Source organism: Myxocyprinus asiaticus, chromosome 21 (assembly GCF_019703515.2).
Source record: "Myxocyprinus asiaticus isolate MX2 ecotype Aquarium Trade chromosome 21, UBuf_Myxa_2, whole genome shotgun sequence".
NCBI lineage: Eukaryota > Metazoa > Chordata > Actinopteri > Cypriniformes > Catostomidae > Myxocyprinus > Myxocyprinus asiaticus.
Window position 1 is genome coordinate 26936361 of NC_059364.1, and position 21882 is coordinate 26958242.

Below are 21882 nucleotides of genomic sequence, written 5' to 3' on the forward strand. Positions count from 1 at the left end.
GGAGTGGAACAAACGCTAGCGCTAACATCACAAAATAGCAAACCAAGGAAACACTTCAATAACTCAACGCAACACTTCAAGGACTGACAAATGATGAAGAAAACTAGAGGGTATTTATCCAGAAAAAACTAATGAGGGAATGGAAGGCAGGTGGGGATGACGATGAACAGATGGAAGTGATTAGGGCAGTGAACTCTGGGTGATGTAGTCCAGTGGAAAACTTCAAAATAAGAGTACTTGAAGACAATGAAGGAGACAGACTGTGACAATTTATATATTACTGAGAAGTTGTTGTGCACTTTATTTCTGCTGCATCTTCCTTTGTGGCCTTCACCAAGTCTCAAATGTACCCTTTTCCATAGAAATAGGTTTGTGTACACAGCACAAAGACCCCGCTAATTGATAAAGAAACTCAATTTCATACTGTTGGTTTATTGATTTTCATTGATTTAATAGATAATTTGTTGTAGTTCTAGATCCACATTAGGAGAACACTGTTTGGCCACATATGCCAAACATCTTGCTTCTGTTCTAGTGATGGAAAATAGCACTGCCATAAAACTGTGCAAGAGACTAATTCATATTTATTTCAGCTTTCTTTCCAATTTCCAGCAGAAATCTCCAAGACAAATTTTCTCTTTTCCTCTCTATCCCTCTAATCTGACCTGCCAGAGCATCATATTGCATCTCAGGATAGCTTCTCATGGATGAGGTGTTCTGAAATAGAATGAAAGGAACCCCCTTCAATGCACACAGTTGTACGTTGGCACATATCACATCTTCACTATCTTATTCCATAACATGGCTGGATGAACATCACATGGAAACCCACTGTTGTGCTCCGTTCAGCATGGAAAGGTCATGTTGGGTCTGATAAGAGGAGGGCTCTTCTCTGCCTCAGCTTTTGGCACAGCAAACTTGGCTGATTCACAGTGGCAGGAACTTCAAAGGCAATATGTGTATCAAAGAGTGTAGAATATTTAGTGAAAGGAAGGAAAATCAGGCAAAGCATTGCAAAACATCTGCTGAGGTAACAGAACTATGAAGTTGACTTAACCCTCCTTTATAAATGGGCAGTTCAATGGCTAACTGCAATACACCTATAACTCTCAAGGCAGCAGTAGTTGTTGTAGTATTAGCAAAACAGAAGCCAGAGGGAAAGGTATAATATTTATAATGGTTGTAACAGAGGCATGCAAAGCAACTAGAATCTGTCCTTTGGGTCACTGTGCCTCAAGCACAGACTAACAGGATCCCCACTGCTTCCTAACAGTAAAACCAAAAACCATTATAGTTCAGTGCTTAGCGTTTTCATATATTAGATGGAGTGGTCCCGTCTGGCAAAATGGGCTACTTATTGGTGAACTGGACCAAGGGTTCAGACTAGAGAAAAGTCTTCTGTAATGTCTGTGGAGCGCCAGCTCTCACCATTCCGTATCAATGAATTACAAATTAGAAGAGAGAGAAACACAGAAATGGCTTTCATTTCTATGAATTTTCCTTTCATTGATTCCAGTCATTCTGTGGCAGGCATTTTGTTTCACAGTATCATGCACATACTCCATAATAGATACATCTCTCTCTCTCTCTCTCTCTCTCTCTCTCTCTCTCTCTCTCTCTCTCTCTCTCTCTCTGTGCACATGTGCGGGTGTTTGTCGTGTGAGCGGAGTGAGTGGTGTGGTGAGTGTGTGGTCTTTTGTGCTCACTGTGGCTTTAAAAGATTTTTTTTTCTCCTTTTTTTGTGTTTTTTTGTTGTTGGGTTAGTTTTATTTTGTTGTGAAATTTGCAGAGAAGTCTATTTATTAACTGAGCATCTAAACCAGTCTTCGTACTGGGAAGCATGGCGACTCAGAGAGCTAAGGTTCTAGATTCACTCACGCGGCACCACGGAGTGAAGGTGGTGGCTGCGAGGAGTGTGGAGGAGTGTAGTGTTGCGGTTGGTGATGTTGTGGGTCATGAGTGTGTGTTAGCGGCGTCCAGAATGAATAACATTCATTAACGTTGTGCTGTTCCTGAGTACAGTAGAGAAAGCGAATGAAGTGGTTGGAAAGGGAATAAACATACGTGGTTTATTTACCCAAGTACTACCTCTTTCTACCCCCGCTAAAAAAGTTACCATTTCAAATGCTCCCCCTTTCATTAAAGATGAGATGTTGACTAAAGAATTGTCACGCTTTGGCAAACTGATTGCTCCCATGAAAAAGATCACTATAGGGAGTAAATCGGAGTTGGTGAAACATGTTGTGTCGTTCAGGCAATTCACGTATATGATATTGAATGGAAACAGAACTGATCTTGACTTAAATCTTAAGTTCAAAGTGGATGATTTTGATTACACAGTTTTTGTTACTACAGACACAATGAAGTGTTTTGGTTGTGGAAAGTCTGGTCATTTGATACGCAAGTGCCCGGAAAACATCGCACATCTCAGTGAGCAGAATGATGATGTTAAAGATAACACTGCGCAAAATGAAGACGGAGAAGTCGCCAGCACTTCTAATGCGCTGAGTTCTAGTGCTCAAAAAAAAAAAAAAATGTTGTTTCTGATCTGACTAGACAAAGTGTCAAAAGTGATGAAATAAATGCCAAAAAATCTGAAATGATAACCTGTGAGATTGATGAAAGCAACAACACTGATTGTGGAGAGGCTCTGGTTAACACACAAACAAGTTTGATTCAGCTTTCTGATACTGAGTCAAACGTGGAGTGTGTAATTAAAAATGATATCATGTTAATGGACATGGATCAGGTTGTTTTTAAAACACCTCTAAAGAGGAAAAAAGTAACAAGAGCATGGTTTTGAAACAGACCAGAAAACATCAGCAAGAGAGTAAGGTGGACAATGAAAGCAGTGAGAGCGAATGCTCTGATTCCAATGTCTCAGTTTGCTCTCAATCCAGTTGGTCATGTCTTGACTATGGAGTGTAAGAGATAAGAAAGTTCTTGAAAGTGACCAAAAACATGAAAGGAGTGCAAATTGTTGAATATTTTCCAGATCTCAGAAGACTTCTGCAGAATATTAAGTGTTCAATGGGTGAAGGAAGATTTACAGATAAAGAAGTATATCGTTTAAAGAAAATCATTACAAAAATCCAACTCCAATTGAGTAATGATGATGAAATGGTTTAGTTTGTATGCCCTTATTGGTTGTTTTGCCCTATGTAGTCTGGTTTCCTTTTCATTTTCAATGATGAACGACATTCATTTGCATCTTTAAATGTGAATGGGGCTAGAGACTGCAGAAAGAGAGCACAGATACATGAAGTAATAAAACAGAATAAAATAGATGTCCTGTTTTTACAGGAGACACATATCAAATGAGCTATGTGATGTATGGAGAAAGTTTTATTCTAATGTTAAACAATATACATGGACACACGCTCGTGACAATTTGTTGTCAATGGCATGATTAGATAGATTTTATGTTTTCAAACATCATCTTAGTTTCTTCATAAATGGCTCAATAGTTCCAGTAGGTTTCTCTGACCATAGTTTGGTTGTGTGTAAAATGATTGTAAGTTCTGTTAAGTTAGATAGTCCGTATTGGCATTTCAATGTGACATTGCTGTCAGATTTACAGTTTAAAGATGTTTTTAAGTTTTATTGGAAGTCTTTTAGAGAACAAAAAGATCAATTTTCTTCTTTACAAGAATGGTGGGACATTGGGAAAGTAAATATTAGGCAATTATGTCAACAATATACTCTAAATGCCACAAAAAATTTAACTCAGTCTATAAAAAATTTAGAAAATGAAATTTTAGAAATTCAAGTTTTAATTCAAGAAACAGGAAATCAAGACCATTTAGATTCTATTTTTATGAAAAGATCAGCCTTGTCTGATTTATATAAAAGAAAGGCACAAGGGGCATTGGTCAGATCACGTTTCCAGAATGTGGAGTAGATGGATGTTCCATCAAAGTTTTTTTCGGATTAGAAAAAAAGAATGGTCAAAGACGGTATATACAGAATTTACGTTCTGAAACTGGGGTTCTCTTATCAGACCCAGTCGAACTGAGAAAAAGAGCAGTAACATTCTATAAAAATCTTTATAGTTGTGATCATAGGACAGATAAAGATGTTAATCACATCTTCTTTGAAGATCTGCCAAAGATTTCTGAAAGTGCCAATGCAAAACTTAGTAATTACTTTAAAAGGACTGTATGAAGCCCTCCAGAGTATGCAGAATGGGAAAGTTCCAGGGATAGATGGAATTCCCTTTGAATTCTATAAAGCATACTGGGCCATCATAGGAGAGAACTTGCATACAGTTCTTAGTGACAGTTTAGTTCATGGTTTTTTACCACTGAGTAGTCGGAGAGTAGTTCTTACTCTCCTCCCAAAGAAAGGAGATTTAAGCGATATTAAAAACTGGAGACCAGTGTCATTACTGTGCTCTGACTATAAAATTCTGTCCAAAGTATTGACGATTAGATTAGGGGAAGTTTTAGAGGACATAATTAATCTTGATCAATCCTGCTGTGTGCCTGGTCGATCTATATTTGATAAAAAAAAAAAGAAAATATTCGAGATTTGATTGATTTTTCAAAGATTTTTTGTGTAAATTTTGGCTTGATTTCCATTGACCAAGAGAAGGCATTTGACCGTGTAGCATGATTATTTATGGAAGACTCTAGATGCCTTTGGTTTTAATTCAGTTTTTTAAAGGCTATATTAAACTATTATATAATGATATTGAGAGTATGTTTAAAATTAATGGTGGCTTGTGTGCTCCTTTTAATGTTCAGCGTGGTGTAAGGCAAGGTTGTTCATTATCAGGCATGCTTTACACCTTGGCAATAGAACCACTTTTGCACAGATTAAGAAGGGTTGTAAAAGGCCTATCCTTGATGAACTGTGAAATGACTTGTGTTTTATCAGCTTATGCTGATGACATTATTGTTATTGTTAAAGAGCAAAATTATGTGAACATTTTAATGAAAAATGTTGAAGATTTTGAGATGATATCAGCTGCAAAGGTTAATTGGGTAAAAAGTGAAGCTGTTTTGTTGGGAGATTGGCAAACTGTGACCACCAAACTCCCAAATGGTCTGATGTGGAAAAAAGATGGTTTAAAGTATTTGGGAGTTTATTTGGTAGATGAGTCTTTTCAATTAAAAAATTGGGAAGAGATGGCTGAGAAATTAAAGGGCCATTTGGATAAATGGAAGTGGATCAAGCAAATATTGTCTTATAGAGGTCGAACCCTTATTATTAATAACCTTGTTGCTTCATCTCTTTGGCATCGGCTGACTTGTGTTGACCCGCCACCACTTTTTCTTGCTAAGATCCAATCAATGTTGATAGACTTTTACTGGGATAAAATGCACTGGGTGGTCCATAACATCTTGTACTTACCAAAAGAAGAAGATGGACAAGGACTTGCGCATTTGCAAAGATGGACGGCGACCTTTCGTGTACAGTTTACACAATGTTTCCTGACAAGGCCCAGAGTCTGTAAGTTAGAGACCAGTGGCAAGTGCTATTTTAAAAACCGTTGCAGGTCTAAGTCTGGACAAATCCTTATTTTTATTGGATCCAAAAACTTTAAATGTGGCGAATTTTCCAGTTTTTTATCGGAACATTTTTAAATTAAATTAAATTAAATTATGGAGTCTTTTTAAACTCCAAAGGAGACGACTCTTCTGGAAGAGCCTTTGGTTTATGGTGCAAGACTGGACATAACAAGTGCAACGTTTTCATTGACTGAAGCCTTTATAAATGCTAATGTGGTAACTCTTCGTCAACTTATATGTTTGGCAGGACCAGATCTTATTGAGGTGGATGCGGTGGCAATGCAATTGGGGGTTAGATCCACTCGTATGATTGAAAAATTACTACAAAAGATACAGACTCTTCTTACAGTAGAAGGGACCGATTTACTCAGGAAATATTGTGATGGAGAAATTACTCCCAATGATAAAGATCTTTTTCCCAAGTTGTTGATTTCACCTAATTTAGAGGAGCATGGTGGAATTTTTCTGGAATCAGAAAAATTAATGGACATGAACTTTGAAGAAGTGAATGGCAAAAATATGTATAAGTCATGTGTTAAATGTATTAATAAAAAAGCACTAAATGGAAGAATAGATACACTCTGGCGAACTGTTTTAGATTTGGATGAAGTTGTTAGTTGCCAAATTGGAGAATGTTTTACAAGCCACCATTAACTAAAAAAATTTGAGATTTGCAGTGGAGAATTTTACATTGTATTATTGCTGTAAATGCCTTTATATCTGTGATGAATCCTGATGTCAGCCAAGAATGTCCCTTTTGCTCTCAAAGGTTTTCATGTTTTTATGCATTGTTATAGACTTAAACCTTTATTTGAGGTTTTACAGAACTTGTTTAAATCCTTTGATGATGAATTTTCAATGCAAACTTTCATTTTTGGTGTTAAATATACAAGGAGACGACAGAGAGAGTCTCAGCTGTTAAATTTTATTTTGGGTAAAAGTAAATTGGTAATATACATGAGTAGGAAAGATAAAATTCAGTATTTTAATTTATTTTAAGTCAGTATTTTAATCTTGTGTCCATTTTTTGTGCCATGGTAAATTCAAGATTGTTGATTGATTTTAGTTTTTATAAAGCTACTTCATGTATTGCAATGTTTGAGGATGTTTGGTGCTATGGAGAGGTTTTGTGCTCTGTTGTAGACAACGAACTTCATTTTACTAAATGTATGTATTTTTTTTTATTTATTTTTTTATTTAATTAGGTGTTTATGTTTTTTTGTATATAAGTGGAAATAAATTGTAATAAATGTGTTTTAAAAATCAATCTCTCTCTCTCTCTCTCTCTCTCTCTCTCTCTCTCTCGCTCTCTCTCTGCTTATTAATAAGACAATATTTGTCTGCATATTTCAGCATTGTGTGCATTCATAATCCATCCCAAGACAAAACCCATCACAAATAATTTGTATATTTGTATCATAGCTTCAGGCTATGGCTGTAACCACAAAATTCACATCCAATTTAAAACCTCGAACACCACAGCCTTTTGACATTAATCTCATGGTCTTGCTTCCTCCCAATAGTCCACTCAGACCATAAACCCTCAGCATTGTATATGTGGCTGCTCATCAGTGGTACTGGCAGAGGACTTTCTTGAGGTTCAGCTCTTGTTTTGACCCCACGTGGTGGCAAACTAGGATTGGTGTAGTACCGTTGTGTTAGTGGAGGCTTACCATCTCAGTGCTAACAAGAGCCAAGCTTTTACACGCAAACCAGCACTGGAGCAGAAATTCAATGCCGACCTCCTGGATAGGATAAGTAACAGTGACTTAGTTAGGCTTTGAGTCACAAGGCAGTGTTGGGCTGGCTGAGTCACAGATTTTCTTTCATTTCTGTACAACTCCTATTGTTCTCTTATTAACATTCCATTTATTTGAATTATTTTTGTCCTGTCAGCTCTATTAACCCTAAACCTAACCCTATTAAAAAGACCATTTATTGAAACTAAGCAGCTTTTTTCATACTTCATACTGTCATACTTGTTTTATACTTCCACAATTTTTTGACAGATGAAAAAAAAAAAAGAAAAAAATGACCACCAATGTCACCAATGCCAATTTTGTGTTCAGAAACTTGGCCCGCCAATACGGAGGAAGTGGTTTAGATAATATTATTTCTAACACTAGGGAAACAAATGATAAATGTGGTTAAGGCTGTCAAAAATTTTGCTGTTTCTGGTTGTGTGCAGAACCTGTCGCTCGATCCTAAAAATGGAAAAGAGTGGATATTACATTTTTAGGCCGTAATATTTGTTTTAGGGCTGTTTAATTCTAAGGGTCAAAAAGAGGATGGAAAATTGTCATTCAAAAATAAAGTAAATTCTGAATGTTTTTGTCAAGAAAATAAAAAAAAAGCTAAGCCTTGATATTAACCATTTAAAAATGACCAATTTAAATTTGTAATGTTCAAATTAATGTAATTTTTATGATGTGTAATGAGTTTGTCATGTTTTTATGTAATTTTACATTTACATTATACTGTATGTCCAATCTAAGAGGTGCATCCAACTCCTTTTCAATCATAGTGACTGCAGTGAAATGCAGTCTAAAAATACAGTGTTGGTTGGGGTTATTCCTCTATGTGGCCCTGTGGGTAAGTAGTTATATATTCTGCTATATATCTTAGTTTGCACACTATGATTTGTTTGCATGCGGTATTAGTGTCCAACAATGCAAAATATGGAAAACATGTCAATCTATTGAGAGAGGGACTGATTTCTTGCATCCCAGATATGCTATAAATATGTTTACTCATTGCTTACGAGTACCCAGGTCTACTATAATCAACCCAAAGAGAAAGCTATGTTAACTTCACAGTCTTTCTCAGTGCCAAAAACAATTATGAACTAGGTCTGTACTTATCTTTGGGCTTTCAAACAAGAGTTACTCTGACAAGCTTGGCTGACGACATGCAACATTACAGGGGTTCCAAGCTTTGACATAAAGACATCTATGATCAATGAAAAATATACAATTGATCAAATAATTCAATATTGCTATATTTTAAAGTGTATTTAACAGTTTTTCTTTCTTTTTTCTCTTTTTTTTTTTTTTTTTTTTGGCTTACAGAGTTTATACTGTGAATTATAACATCTCCACACTTGTTTTCTCTGAATCTGAGCATAGTTGAGCCAAACCCATCTGTAACGAGGTTTTTAGTTTAAGAGACCAAACTAAATTTTGACAAAATGTATAACTGCATTTACCCTTTGCACAGCAGTATACATCCCACATATCTGGGCAGGTTGTCTTTTAATGTCTCAGACAGTTGAGTGATAGCATAGGCAAGAAAGCTTCTCAGGATTTCCGAGAGTTAGTAGAATGAGAAGAGAATGAATCATAAAGATACTATTTCCCCAGGAGGTGAAACGAAAACAATAGAAACACTTCAACAGTAGATAGAGTGGCATTCTGCTGTTGTTGCGAGGGACTCTAGGAAGAGCAAAGTGGATGATGTAATTTACAAGTGAAACAAAATCCGTAAAAAATATATCATGGTGAAATTGGATTGATTCTTCCTTTTGTTTACAAAAACTTTTCCTTACACCAGATTATTATTATTATTATTATTATTATTATTATTATTATTATTATCAATAATTGATAAGCATGTCCTCTAATAAACTAGAACAGGGGTGTCAAACTCAGTTCCTGGAGGGCCGCAGCCCTGCAGAGTTTAGTTCCAGCCCTGTTCCAAAATGCCTCCTTGTAATCTTCAAGCACTCCTGAAGACCTTGATTAGCTGCTTCAGGTGTGTTTAATTAGGGTTGGAGCTAAACTCTGCTGGACTTTGGCCCTCCAGGAACCGAGTTTGACACCCCTGCACTTGAGCATCTGGACTGGACCTGAGTTGGTTTGATGTCAGAATTTGTTTTATTTGGTTGGTGTAAAAGCGGTTTTCCAAACTCTGCTTGACAAAATCGTCTGGGGTTCGTGAACTCTGGTACGGTTTGCAATTAGAATAAGGCAGTTGGTTCTTACCCGTCCTAAATAAACCATTACTTGCTGACACATAAGTTGCATCTTTGCATGCTCCTGGTCGTACATATTATATTATAATGCATTACTCATAGCTGCTTGTTTTTGAATAAATTGCATTCTTCGCATTTCTTGCAAGATATTCCCGGCAGACAAACTTAAGTGCTGTTCTGTGCATGAAAATTTTTGGTAGAAACTCCAAAGGTAAAAACACTTCAATAACACAGTGATACTGGAGTCCTTAGTCCTTATCTAGCTAGTACTCTTGGTGGTACAGTACTCATATTCATGATGCAAACACCCCGTGATTTGGACCCAGAAAGAACAATGTGAACAGAGAATTTAAAGGAATAGTTCATCCAAAAATGAAAATTTGCTGATAATTTACTCACTCTCAGACTATCCAAGATGTATCCGAGTTTCTTTCTTCATCAAAACAGAATTTAAGATTTTTAGGATTTAATTTCAGGCCTCCTCCTTTAAACAATGCAGGTGAATGTACTCCATTTTTTGACGGTCCAAAATGCATATTTAGGGTGCATCAAAATAATCCACACGTCTCCAGTCAACAAATAAAGTTCTTCTGAACCCAAACGACTGATAATTTTTAGAAACAAAACAATACTTTTTTACTTTTTAACTACAAATGTTCGTTTCCGTACATCTCTGTGATGCGCGGTCATGAGAGGGATGATGTAAGCTCGTTGGTAAGGTCACGCATCATGTGGAGGAGGAGGCAGGTCATTGTTTACAAGAGAGGAGCGCTGTACAAAGGTTTAATTGTCTTTGCTGTAGATTTTTATTTGTATAAGTGTATTGTTCAAAATGGTCATTTGGTGTGTGTATCCTGGATGATTCAACCTTCAGAAACCCCAAAGAAAATGCACGCTGGGAAAAATATTAACTTTTCATCAATTGCCTATACATGATCATGAGCGAGTGAAGCTCTGGCTTATCGCGCTGAACCTGGATATCAGTACACCCCTACATTCTCTCAAATACTGGAAGGTGTGCAGTGAACATTTTACCCCTGAGGATTCAGACCATCGAAAGAAACAAAGGGTCGATATCTGAATCCATAGGCTGTGCCCGTGCTGTTTTTCCAGCGAACTCAGGTATGTGTGAAAACTTTGTCATTGTCACGCCTCCCTCGGCTCTGCAACTCCCGCAGCGCTCTGCTCCTCATCACCCTATTTCTAATTCACTGCACCTGCACTCAATTCACTCGCTCATCACTGCCTGTATAAATACGTTTGTGAAGCTTCTCTTTTGTGTGATATCACATGTACCATTGATCTCACTGTGTAAACACTGTAAATCCTGTGAATCTCAGTAAACGCTCTCACACTTGGTTTCACTAACTACAACTTGTGTGGCTTGAATTCCTGACAGTCATATAGCCTATATATTTCTGCTAAAGAAAAAGCACAAGTAGATAACGCAATGGCATTGCACCGAAATAAAGGATGGTTATTTACTGCAGAAATGTTTTTTTTTTTATTATTATTTGGAAATTATTTTTTATTTGATTTTATATTGTTTTGAAATTGTTTTGGACTGTTTTGGTTTGTGAATGGCGCTTGGTCTGTGGTCTGTGCAAGTTTCTCTTGTAAACAATGATGCGCTTCCTGCTTCCTCCTCCACGTGACGTGTGACCTTACCAACAAGCTTACGTCATCCCTCTCATGAGCGCGAATCACAGAGATGTACGGAAGCGAACATTTGTAGTTAAAAAGTATATTAGTATTGTTTTGTTTCTAAAAATAATCAATAAAAAAAAAATGGAGTACATTCACTTGCATTGGTTAAAGGAGGAGGCCTGAAATGAAATCCTAAAAATCTTAAATTCTGTTTTGATGAAGAAAGAAACTCGGATACATCTTGGATGGCCTGAGGGTGAGTAAATTATAAGCAAATTTTCATATTTGGGTGAACTATTCCTTTAACTATCTAGTCATGGCTGTTTCCCAAAACCGTAATAACGCTATGTCGCACATCCATCGTTCGAACCACATTGGTTCAACAATATAGAGCTGTTGGTAATGACATTAAGCAGGGGGTGGAGTAATTAACTTCTGAAAATATTAATTTATAAAAGCTTATTTACCCGTACACCAGATAGCCATTTAACACCAGAAAGCCATTTAATGCGAGAAAGCTGCTGAACTGTGTAGATACAAATGCTGCAATAGATGGGGTTCCTCTCTACAAAAGACTTTGGGGTTCCCCGACGCACTTGAGCACACACGCACATGACGCACTCTTCAAAAAGATATAAACCCGACTTAAATGTTAACATAAACACATAGATGCCGTTTGCTCTGACAGAAACCGTGTGTGATAGAGCGGTTTCTCTTAACAGCCTTTAATCTCTTAAACAGCTGCATTTGCATTTACGTGACGTTTCAGATCACCGCTTTCTGCAAAACCCATTATAAGCTGTTTTCATAAATGAATGTAAACGTGGTCAAAGTGTTGACAGAATGGAAGATATATATGGTATAAAAGATAAAGAAGCCTCAGCGAAGACAAATCTTGTCCACACAGCAAACTAACAAGGAACTATGCTTCTAACCACAGCTACAACGATACAACTTTGCAATGCGGTTTACAGATGTTCGTTGGAACTATGGTTTCAGAAAACATCAAATCATTGAACTATATTACCAACGATGGAACTTGTGACCATAGTTGCCTAATGATGCTTCTGGGAAGCACACCCCTGATATGTTAAGTACCTATAGTGCCTCGTAGTGATCAGCATCTACCGGTAGTCATCTTGTCCCTATTTTCACACAGTTGTTATTCTCTCTCTTCATCTGTATGCTAAACTCTGGCTAACCCTAATCACTTCTGTTTTTAGTGAGTTTTAATTAATAAATATATTATTTTTAATGTTTTAACAGGTGCATTAAAGACTCACACATGGTTGGAAAACACCATCTTTGAAAGGTACTCAGTTTGTTTTCTAAAACATGGACAACCTTCCAATATCAGTCAGTACGTTTACATGCACAAGTTAAATTTCTAAAACAATAACTCTTCTTTTTAAGATGACATGTAAATGCTTTAGTCTGACTGAAATCATACAGTTACAGAGTTTTACAAAGTTGGACTACAAGACCTAGATATTAGCATTAAAGCTCGGTTTCATCCAGCAATGTATACATGTCAATCGGACCACAATTGCCCTCGGCGTTATGTGCATACATGCTCCAAAAAACAGGTAATGCACAACGTGTATTTAATATTTACTAAACTGATGTCCTTCCTGAAAATTTCCGATTACGCACTGTGCCATGTATACTTGTGCCCTGTTCATGAAACCCGCTGTATTTCGATTATAACTGTGCATGTAAAAAGTACTGACTGAGTTTTACATCTTACACAAAGGTCAACTTACAGTGATAGCACTTCAGCAAATTAGTGAGTGCAAACAAGCTTAATGAAAAGGTATTAGTTGTACAGTTCAAGCACAATGTTTTGAACTGTTGAATGAGAACCAGTAAATCTAAAATGAAATATATAACATGTCAGTGTAGTATGCATAATAGGTTACAAAAAGTTGATTATTGTTGCAACATTGCATAAAATAAATAAATAAATAATTGAGTGAATGAATAAATAAATCATTGTCAGCCTGTGAAAAAAAATAAAAAAATAAAGCAGTGAGTGCAAACTGAGGGAGCTTCTTTAAAAAATCTAAGTATTAATTGGAACATTGATGAGATCTCATTTGAAACTCTGGAGGAGACATGTGTAAGATTACTGAGGTATTTTTATCAGGAGAAACAGCTAAGAAGCAGAAAACCTAAGCAAATGTTACAAAAGCTCTCAAATAATCTTGTTGTATAGGAAGAAAACAATTGAGCTGTTTTTTGTTTTTTTCCCCTGTGGGTCTAGAGGCTCAGGGCATACCAAATGCTGCACTAAACATCAACAAAGTCCATACTGCATGTCAAAATGACGGACAGTTTTTGGAATTAGCCATCAATGTTTCAAAAAATCTGTAAATGACAGAGAATTTTCAGTTATTGTAACCCCTGCCCATGGCACATTTCAGTGTTCACACATCACTTCTTGTATCAAATGTGTCAAGGCTATATGCTCAGTTCTGTGTAACCACAACATTATTCTTGTATTTGAACTCCTATATGTAATGGCAACAAAGGGATGGCATGGGATACAACATGCAGTATATGCTCAGCTTCATGAAAATGATTAGAAAGGAATACCTCCATTTGTAAGGTTCCATTTGTTAACATTAGTTAACAACATTAGCTAACATGAACTAACAATGAGCAATACTTTTATAGCATTCATTAATCTTTGTTATACCACGGGTCTGTTGAATGCTTGATTCTGATTGGTTGACGGACGTTCTAAGGTGTGCAATTGTTTTTCAAGTAAACGCATGGCTATGAAGTAGTTCCAGGTCTTGACCACAGAACTGTTCCATATCACTTCGCCAATTTATTTCAGTTATTTCAAAGAGCACTACAGGCTACCACAACAAAATGACCAATTAAAACAAAGACATTGGTTAAGTACATCAGATAAGAATGACAAACAATGTCTATAATATCCTAAATATATTTCAATTTCGATTGAAAAGCGTCCTTGGACTCCCTATCTCTCTCTCTCTCTCTCTCTCTCTCTCTCTTTCACTCTCGTCTCACCCACCCACTCACCCACACACACACACACACCATACATGCTACCACAGCAAAATAACCATATAAACTAAGACACTGGTTAAAGTAAATCGGTTAAGAACCTCAAACAATGTCTAGAATATCCTACATTTATTTAAATTTTGGTTGAAAAGTCTTTCCCTCGTCTCCCACGTACTTACACATGATCACACACATATGCACACGCATGTACACACACACACACACACACACACACATACACACACATTGAGACTTGTGTTGCGACCAACAAATATAGCCGCATCCCCCGCGACTTGATCAATACAACAGTTTCTTTTATTCAAAATAACTTTTAATATGTGAAGCTTTTTATGTTTCAATGTATTTCATCCTAATCAGCCACACATAGCTATAATGGAATGCACAGTGCTACCCCTCCCCCTCGCTTTCACTCGCACACACACACACAAACACACACACACACACACACACACTACCTTGTTACTCCAATGCCGAAAAGCAGCGTATCCTCCGTTGCTAGTTCTAAAGTGAAATTTTTGAACTAGCAACGAAGGCTAGAGCTGTATCAAAGCTAGATACACTTGATCAATACAGCAGTTTCTATATTATCTGAAATATCTGTGGGAAACACTCTCGCACTCCCCCTCCCCCTCCCCCTCTCACACACACACACACACACACTCACACACACGTGGACACACATACATTAAATGCATTACTATTTTCAACCATTGTCTGAACAAAGGACATTTTATAGAATAGCACATAACCTTCCTTCAGACCCCTCCTCACTCATGTTATAAATCAGGAAATCATAATATGACATGGCCATCTCCACCATCTGCAAGAGACTCTCCCAAGAAACTCTCAGGATTGCAATGGAAAACATAGAATCCTAGACTAAGGCTTCTTGGACCAGTTTGCTACCCTTAGAAAATGGACTAATAAGGGAGCACGAGATATTTACTGTGGAAGTATGACTGTCACATGCTAAGAAACTCTGTACAAGACAAGAGAGAGCTTGAAGGGGCCTAGGTAGCTCAGCAAGTATAGACCCTGACTACCACACCTGGAGTCGCAAGTTCGAATCCAGGGCGTGCTGAGTGACTCCAGTCAGGCTTCCTAAGCAACCAGTTGGCCCAGTTGCTAGGGTGGGTAGACTCACATTTGGTTAACCTCCTCATGGTCGCTATAATGTGATTCTCGCTCTCGGTGGGGCACGTGGTGAGTTGTGCATGGATGCCACGGAGAATAGCGTGGGCCTCCACACACACTACGTCTCCATGGTGACGCGCTCAACAAGCCACGTGATAAGATGTGCGGATTGATGGTCTCAGAAGCAGAGGCAACTGAGATTTGTCCTCCGCCACCCGGATTGAGGTGAGTCACTACGCCACCATGAGGATTTAGAGCGCATTGGGAATTGGGCATTCCAAATTGGGGAGAAAAAAAAGAGAGCTTGAAAACTGTCTTTGGAAGCATCCCCCTGGAAACTCTCTTTAGCTGGACCAAAACTAGTGTTTTTCTATCATCTCCAAAGGCATAAAACTAACTTTTCTTGGGTTTTTACAATACATATACAGGCATTATGAACTACAACGCTATCAAAAGACTCCATTGTATCATCATTCTACACTGCACAACGCACAGTCTATTTATGATATTAAAAATGTATTTTACACAAATGATTATAGCCTGATGTAACCTTTAAAATATGTGTAGTGACTTGTAACCACTTTTATAACTTAGAAATAGGTGACTATGAATTTTAATCTTGCATTATCCGTGTTGAAATAGTTAGTTAACTATTTTTCATATCATTTGTTTTATTTAAGATATAAAAGTCAGGATAAAATATGTTCACTTTTGCAAATCGAGGAATACTAAATGAAGTATCAATGGCATGGTCTATAGACTCCATAAATTCAATTTTCTCTGTTACAGATAATTTCCATTCACCTTCTGTTACAGTTCACTCTCCAACCTTGTTTTATGTTCGTCTATGTGTGTTAGTTAGTTTGATGTTGTAGATTAGAAATAAAGACTTGTTTGTGTTCAAAAAGGGTTTGACTGTGGTATATTTTGATAAAAAATGTAATCAATTAATTCTTAAAGGCCTACGCTCCATGCTCGAACAATATTTCAACATATGTGTGATATTATTTTCAATGGTTATGAAAATAGTATTAGTCTAAAGTGTTAACAAATGTGTTATATCAACTCAGCGTGGTCAAGTGATCAGACGTACACCTTAATTCCTTTCAATATTCCCCAAATTAATCATAATTCCGTTCTTGAGCTAAAATTCCTCACATATAAATTGTGAGCAGATAAACAAGCCTGTTGTATTACATATTTAATGATGGAAAATTTTTATTCAGATTTCAAATCTGATCATTTGTAATTTATCCGTCATATAATGGTGGTCGAACACTGCCAATATACCTAAACTAATTTACATATAAAATCCTACATATTATTGGTGGATAAATGCGGGCATGTTTAAATCTGGACATTACATTTAGTGTTCCATTATACTATTCTTACATATTATTGGCGATGAATGCTGGCAGTTGTAAATATACCCTGCCACAAAGTCACTAATTTCCTACACTCCCATCTGTAGAGATTCCATTTATTTCTTGAGTGAACAGCAATCCCACCCTTTCCCCCTAGCGCAGACACAGGAAGTGCTGTCATACCTGCAGTGTTTGTGTGGGCCGCTCAGGGTCTCGATGACAAAGCACTCCCCTTCATTCAGGCAGTAGGCCAGGTCTTTCTCCTGACATGGCTTGAAATGCTCAGATTTCAAAGGTGGTAGAGTTGGCAATGCTGAAGGACAAAAAAGGGAAAAGAGAAGTCAGCCAGATGAATAGAAAGGTTTGGTGAATAACGCAGAAAGCAGAATTTTTTTTTTTTTTTACTAAATGGCATAATAGAGGACAATGGCACATATTTGTTGCAATCGTTTTAAATAAATATCAAACAAAAATTTGTATATACATTTATGTTATCAAACACTTTCTTACTAAAGCCATAATACAATTTAAATGAATTAGATCAAGTTTGAATGTAAATGTTTACTGGAAGTTTTCAAATATCATAGCGCATATTTCTTTTGAAAATAAATAAATAAATAAAGCTTAAACCAGCCTAAGCTGTCTTAGCTAGATCCCCAGACTGGCCAGGCTGATCTCAACGTTGTGTCGATGTAGTGACACTAGGGGTCACCCTTGGGAGCCTGAAACACATCTGGTCTTTGATAAAAGGCCAATGAAAATTGGCGAGTGGTATTTGCATACCACTCCCCCGGACATACGGGTATAAAAATAGCTGGTGTGCAACCACTCATTCAGATTTTCTCTTCGGAGCCAAACGGTCGATGCTCACTGAGCTGAATTCCCACGGCTGTTCATTCACCTCTGCTGGATCTGACGGTGCATTTCAGCGGCTTCTCCCCCCTCTGCACTGGTACACTGCAGAGAACGCCCCTTGGTGGTTCGGCAGAAATAAAAGAGTATATTTCTCTAAAAGAGTATATATCTCTAAAAGAGCGGCACACACGGAACGTCTTTTTAAAGACGCGTCTTTTGAAAGATGCCTTTCCGTTTGTGTGTTATTTCTGGTTGCGGTCGTTATCTCTCACCTTCTGATGGCCGCGATCACTGTCTTTCGTGTCTTGGCGCTGCCCACATGGAGACAGCATTCGTGGATGGGTCATGTACTCATTGCGAGAACATGTCCACAGCAACGATGCGGTCGCGGCTTGCCTTCGTAAGAAAGCAAGCCATCCCAGAGGCTCCCCGCCTCGGTCCTTCTACCCACGGGTATGAGGCCAGCGCGGCTAGCACTGGGGGCAATTTGGGGACCCCGATGGGACCACCTCCGCCGGGTATCCCCCCACGGACCTCCCATTCCCCAGCACGCTCGTCTGGGCTTCCGGATGAGTCCACCGGCTCGTCTCATGGCGAGTTCGACCTCTTATTCGGAGCCCGTGAAGGTGATGAGCTCTTGAGCGCAGCATCGGAGAGCGGGCTCATCCATTCAGACGCGCAAGCCTCAGCTGGGCCCCTCCCTTCGGGTGCGGTCGCCCAGTCACAGGCTGACGTGGAGATGACGGACATGCTTTCTTGGACAGCCATGAACGTCAGGCTAGAGTGGAAGCCTCTGCTCTCCCCTGAACCCATGCGGCTTGATGATTGGTTCCTGGGCTCGTGGCTCACAGCCATGCCCCGCCCCAGTTCCTTTCTTCCCGGAAGTGCACGAGGAGCTGACAAGGTCGTGGGAGGCACCTTTTACTGCCCGGTCCCGATCTTTCAGCTCCCCCGTCCTCACTACCTACGATGGTGGGGCGGCCAAGGGCTATTCGGCAATCCCCCCAGTGGATAAGGCGCTTGCGGAGCACCTAGGCCCGCTGAGCGCTGCCACCTGGGGCGGGCACCCAAAGCTCCCGTCCAAGGCCTGTAGGTTTACGTTGTCCCTGACGGCCAAAGCCTACGGTGCCACAGAACAAGCCGCCTCCACCCTGCACACCATGGCTCTCCTGCAAGTCCACCAAGCCAAGGCGCTAAAGGAAATGCACAAGGGTAGTTCCATCCCGGGATTGATGCAGGAGCTTTGGCTCAACCTGGTCGAGATGGGAGAGGCCGACAAGGCACGGTTCCTTGCTGCCCCCACTTCCAAGGTTGGCCTGTTCTGTGACAATGTCGAGGACTTTGCCCAGCAGTTCTCAGTGGTGAAGCAGCAGATGGAGGCTATCTGGCACATCCTGCCCCGGCGCAGCTCAAGATCCTGCACCCCATCTGCTCGTCGCCAAGGGGGTCCCCCTGCGGTGACTGCACTGGCTCCACCGCAGCCCGCCCCTGCGGCCCGGCCCCGACGTGGATCCCACCGCAGGAAGCAGATGATACCCGTCTCACGTTCAGCCACCAAGAACCCGTGAAAGGCTTCGAAGTGCCCCTGAGACGGGCAACCCAGGGACGATGAAACCCGCTGCTCTGGAGCTGGTAAGCAGACAACTCCATCCCCCGGTGGAGGGCCAGGAGGAGAATCTTTTGTTACCTTTGCATTTAATTGCGTCGCATGCCCAAGTGGCTGCGGTACCCAAGAGTTCAGCAAGAGCGATTTCCTTGTTCCCTGGGTCACATACCCGGTGTGCACGGCCGTCATCACGACCACCATCCACCATTCCATTTTTGCAGGTTCGGTGCTCCAGCGGTGGTCTCCCCGCCCCTGCGCACCCAGCTATGGCACAAATCTGCCCCCGATGTGACAGTCTCCACGGGTCACGAGGACAGGCCTCTTCCTCCCCCGTCCAAGGCTTTTCCAGGGGTGGTCACAAGGAGCCAGAAAAGTTCTTTGATGTCCCTGAACTCAGCACGGCCATGACATGGCGTGGCACCTCAGGCACCATCAGTACAGCCGATGAGATTGTCCCCTTGGTCCCCCTCGCCCGGAGCTTGGATGTTTGGCTTGCGCTTTCCAATCCAGACCGTCCGACTCGGCTACGTGATTCAATTCGCCAAGCGTCCACCCAGGTTCAGCGGCGTCCACTTCACCTCGGTGAAGGGCGAAAATGCCGCTACCTTGCGTTCGGATATCATTACCCTCCTACGGAATGATGCGATAGAGCCTGTCCCTCCGGCCAAGATGAAGAGGGGGTTTCACAGCCCCTACTTCATTGTACCGAAGAAAGGCGGTGGGTTGCGGCCAATCTTGGACCGGTGAGTACTGAACCGGGCTTTACACAGACTCCCATTCAAGATGCTGACGCAAAAGCGCATTTTAGCAAGTGTCCAGCGTCAAGATTGGTTCGCGGCGGTAGACCTGAAGGACGCGTACTTCCACGTCTCGATTCTACCTCGACACAGACCCTTCCTGCGGTTTACATTTGAGGGTCGGGCGTATCAGTACAAGGTCCTCCCTTTCGGCCTGTCCTTGTCCCCTCGCGTCACTGTCATGGCAGGTTACCCTCAGGAGAGAGTGGAGACTCCACCCTCAGGTGGTCCAGCTGATTTGGAGTCGGTTCGGGCAGGCACAGGTAGACCTGCTTGCCTCCTAAGAATCCTCCCACTGCCCACTCTGGTACACCCTGACAGAGGCACCTCTCGGTATAGCTGGCCCCTTGGACTTCGCAAATATGCATTTCCCCAATGAGCCTACTTGCACAGACCCTGTGCAAGGTTCAGGGAGGACGAGGAGCAGGTCATCCTGGTAGCACCTTACTGGCCCACCCAGACATGGTTCTTGGACCTCACGCTCCTCATGACAGCCCCCCCCCGCCCCCAGTGAATTCCCCTGAGTAAGGACCTTCTTTCTCAGGGACGGGGCACCATCTGGCACCTGCGACCAGACCTCTGGAATCTCCATGTCTGGCCTCTGGACGGGACGTGGAAGACTTAAGTGGCCTACCACCCGCGGTGGTAGACACGATCACTCAGGCTAGGGCTCCCTCTATGAGGTGCCTGTATGCCTTTAAGTGGTGTCTGTTCGCTAAGTGGCATTCTTCCCGACGCGAAGACCCCCAGAGATGCGCAGTCAGACTCCTTCCTGCAGGAGAGGTTGGAAGGGCGGCTGTCCCCCTCCACCTTGAAGGTGTATGTAGCCACTATAGTAGCACACCACGACACAGTGGACGGTAAGTCCTTAGGGAAGCACAACCTGATCATCAGGTTCCTGAGAGGCGCCAGGAGGTTGAATCCCTTCAGACCGTGCCTCGTTCCCTCATGGGACCTCTCTGTAGTTCTTCAGGGTCTACGGAGAGCCCCCTTTGAGCCCTTGCAGTCAGCTGAGCTTAAGGCTCTCTCTTTGAAGACTGCCCTCCTAACTGCGCTCACTTCCATCAAGAGGGTAGGAGACCTGCAAGTGTTCTCTGTCAGCGAAACATGCCTGGAGTTCGGTCCGGGCTACTCTCATGTGATCCTGAGACCCCGACCGGGCTATGTGCCCAAGGTTCCCACGACCCCTTTTAGGGACCAGGTGGTGAACCTGCAAGCGCTGACCCAGGAGGAGGCAGACCCAGCCCTGATGTTGCTGTGTCCGGTGCGCACTTTACGCATCTATTTGGATCACACGCAGAGCTTTAGAGTCTCTGAGCAGCTCTTTGTCTGCTTTGGTGGACAGCGGAAAGGAAGCACTGTCTCCAAGCAGAGGATCGCCCACTGGCTCATTGACGCCATAACAATGGCATATCACACCCAGGACGTGCTGCCCCCAGCAAGGCTACGAGCCCATTCTACCAGGGGTGTAGCGGCCTCCTGGTTCTTGACCAGTGGCCCCTTTCTAACAGACATTTGCAGAGCAGCGGGCTGGGCAACACCCAACACCTTTGCAAGGTTTTACAATCTCTGGGTGGAACCGGTTTCATCCTGTGTAGTGGCACGCACAAGCAGGTAAGTCCGGGACAGCTGGCTGGGTGTATCACTTGTGCATAGCGCCTTTCACCTCCCCTGAGCTGAAGACGTACATGGTTGTCTCCTAGTAGTGCTCACAAACTGTGTTCCCTGGGTGATTTCCTCAGAGCCCTGTGGCAGACGAGTTCGTGGAGAAACTCGCTGCCGGCTCAGTACATGTGCTAACTAAGCCCTGTACTGGGGTAGGTGCTCTGCATGTGGTGGTTCCCCATAGGTAACCCCATGTGACGTATATCTTCCGCTAATTTGTTTCCCTGTTGGTAAACTGCGTCTTCCTTGGGCAGAGGAACTGCCCCAGTCAGTT

At 41.1% G+C, this 21882-nt stretch overlaps 1 protein-coding gene across 1 annotated transcript in view; it reads right to left on the reverse strand.

The window, feature by feature from the left end:
- LOC127412351 (pro-neuregulin-3, membrane-bound isoform) overlaps positions 1-21882 on the reverse strand; it is a 544136-nt gene that overhangs the window by 200772 nt on the left and 321482 nt on the right. Inside the window, 1 exon segment of the mRNA XM_051648631.1 lies at positions 16869-16998. Within this exon segment, the coding sequence (XP_051504591.1) occupies positions 16869-16998 (130 nt within the window).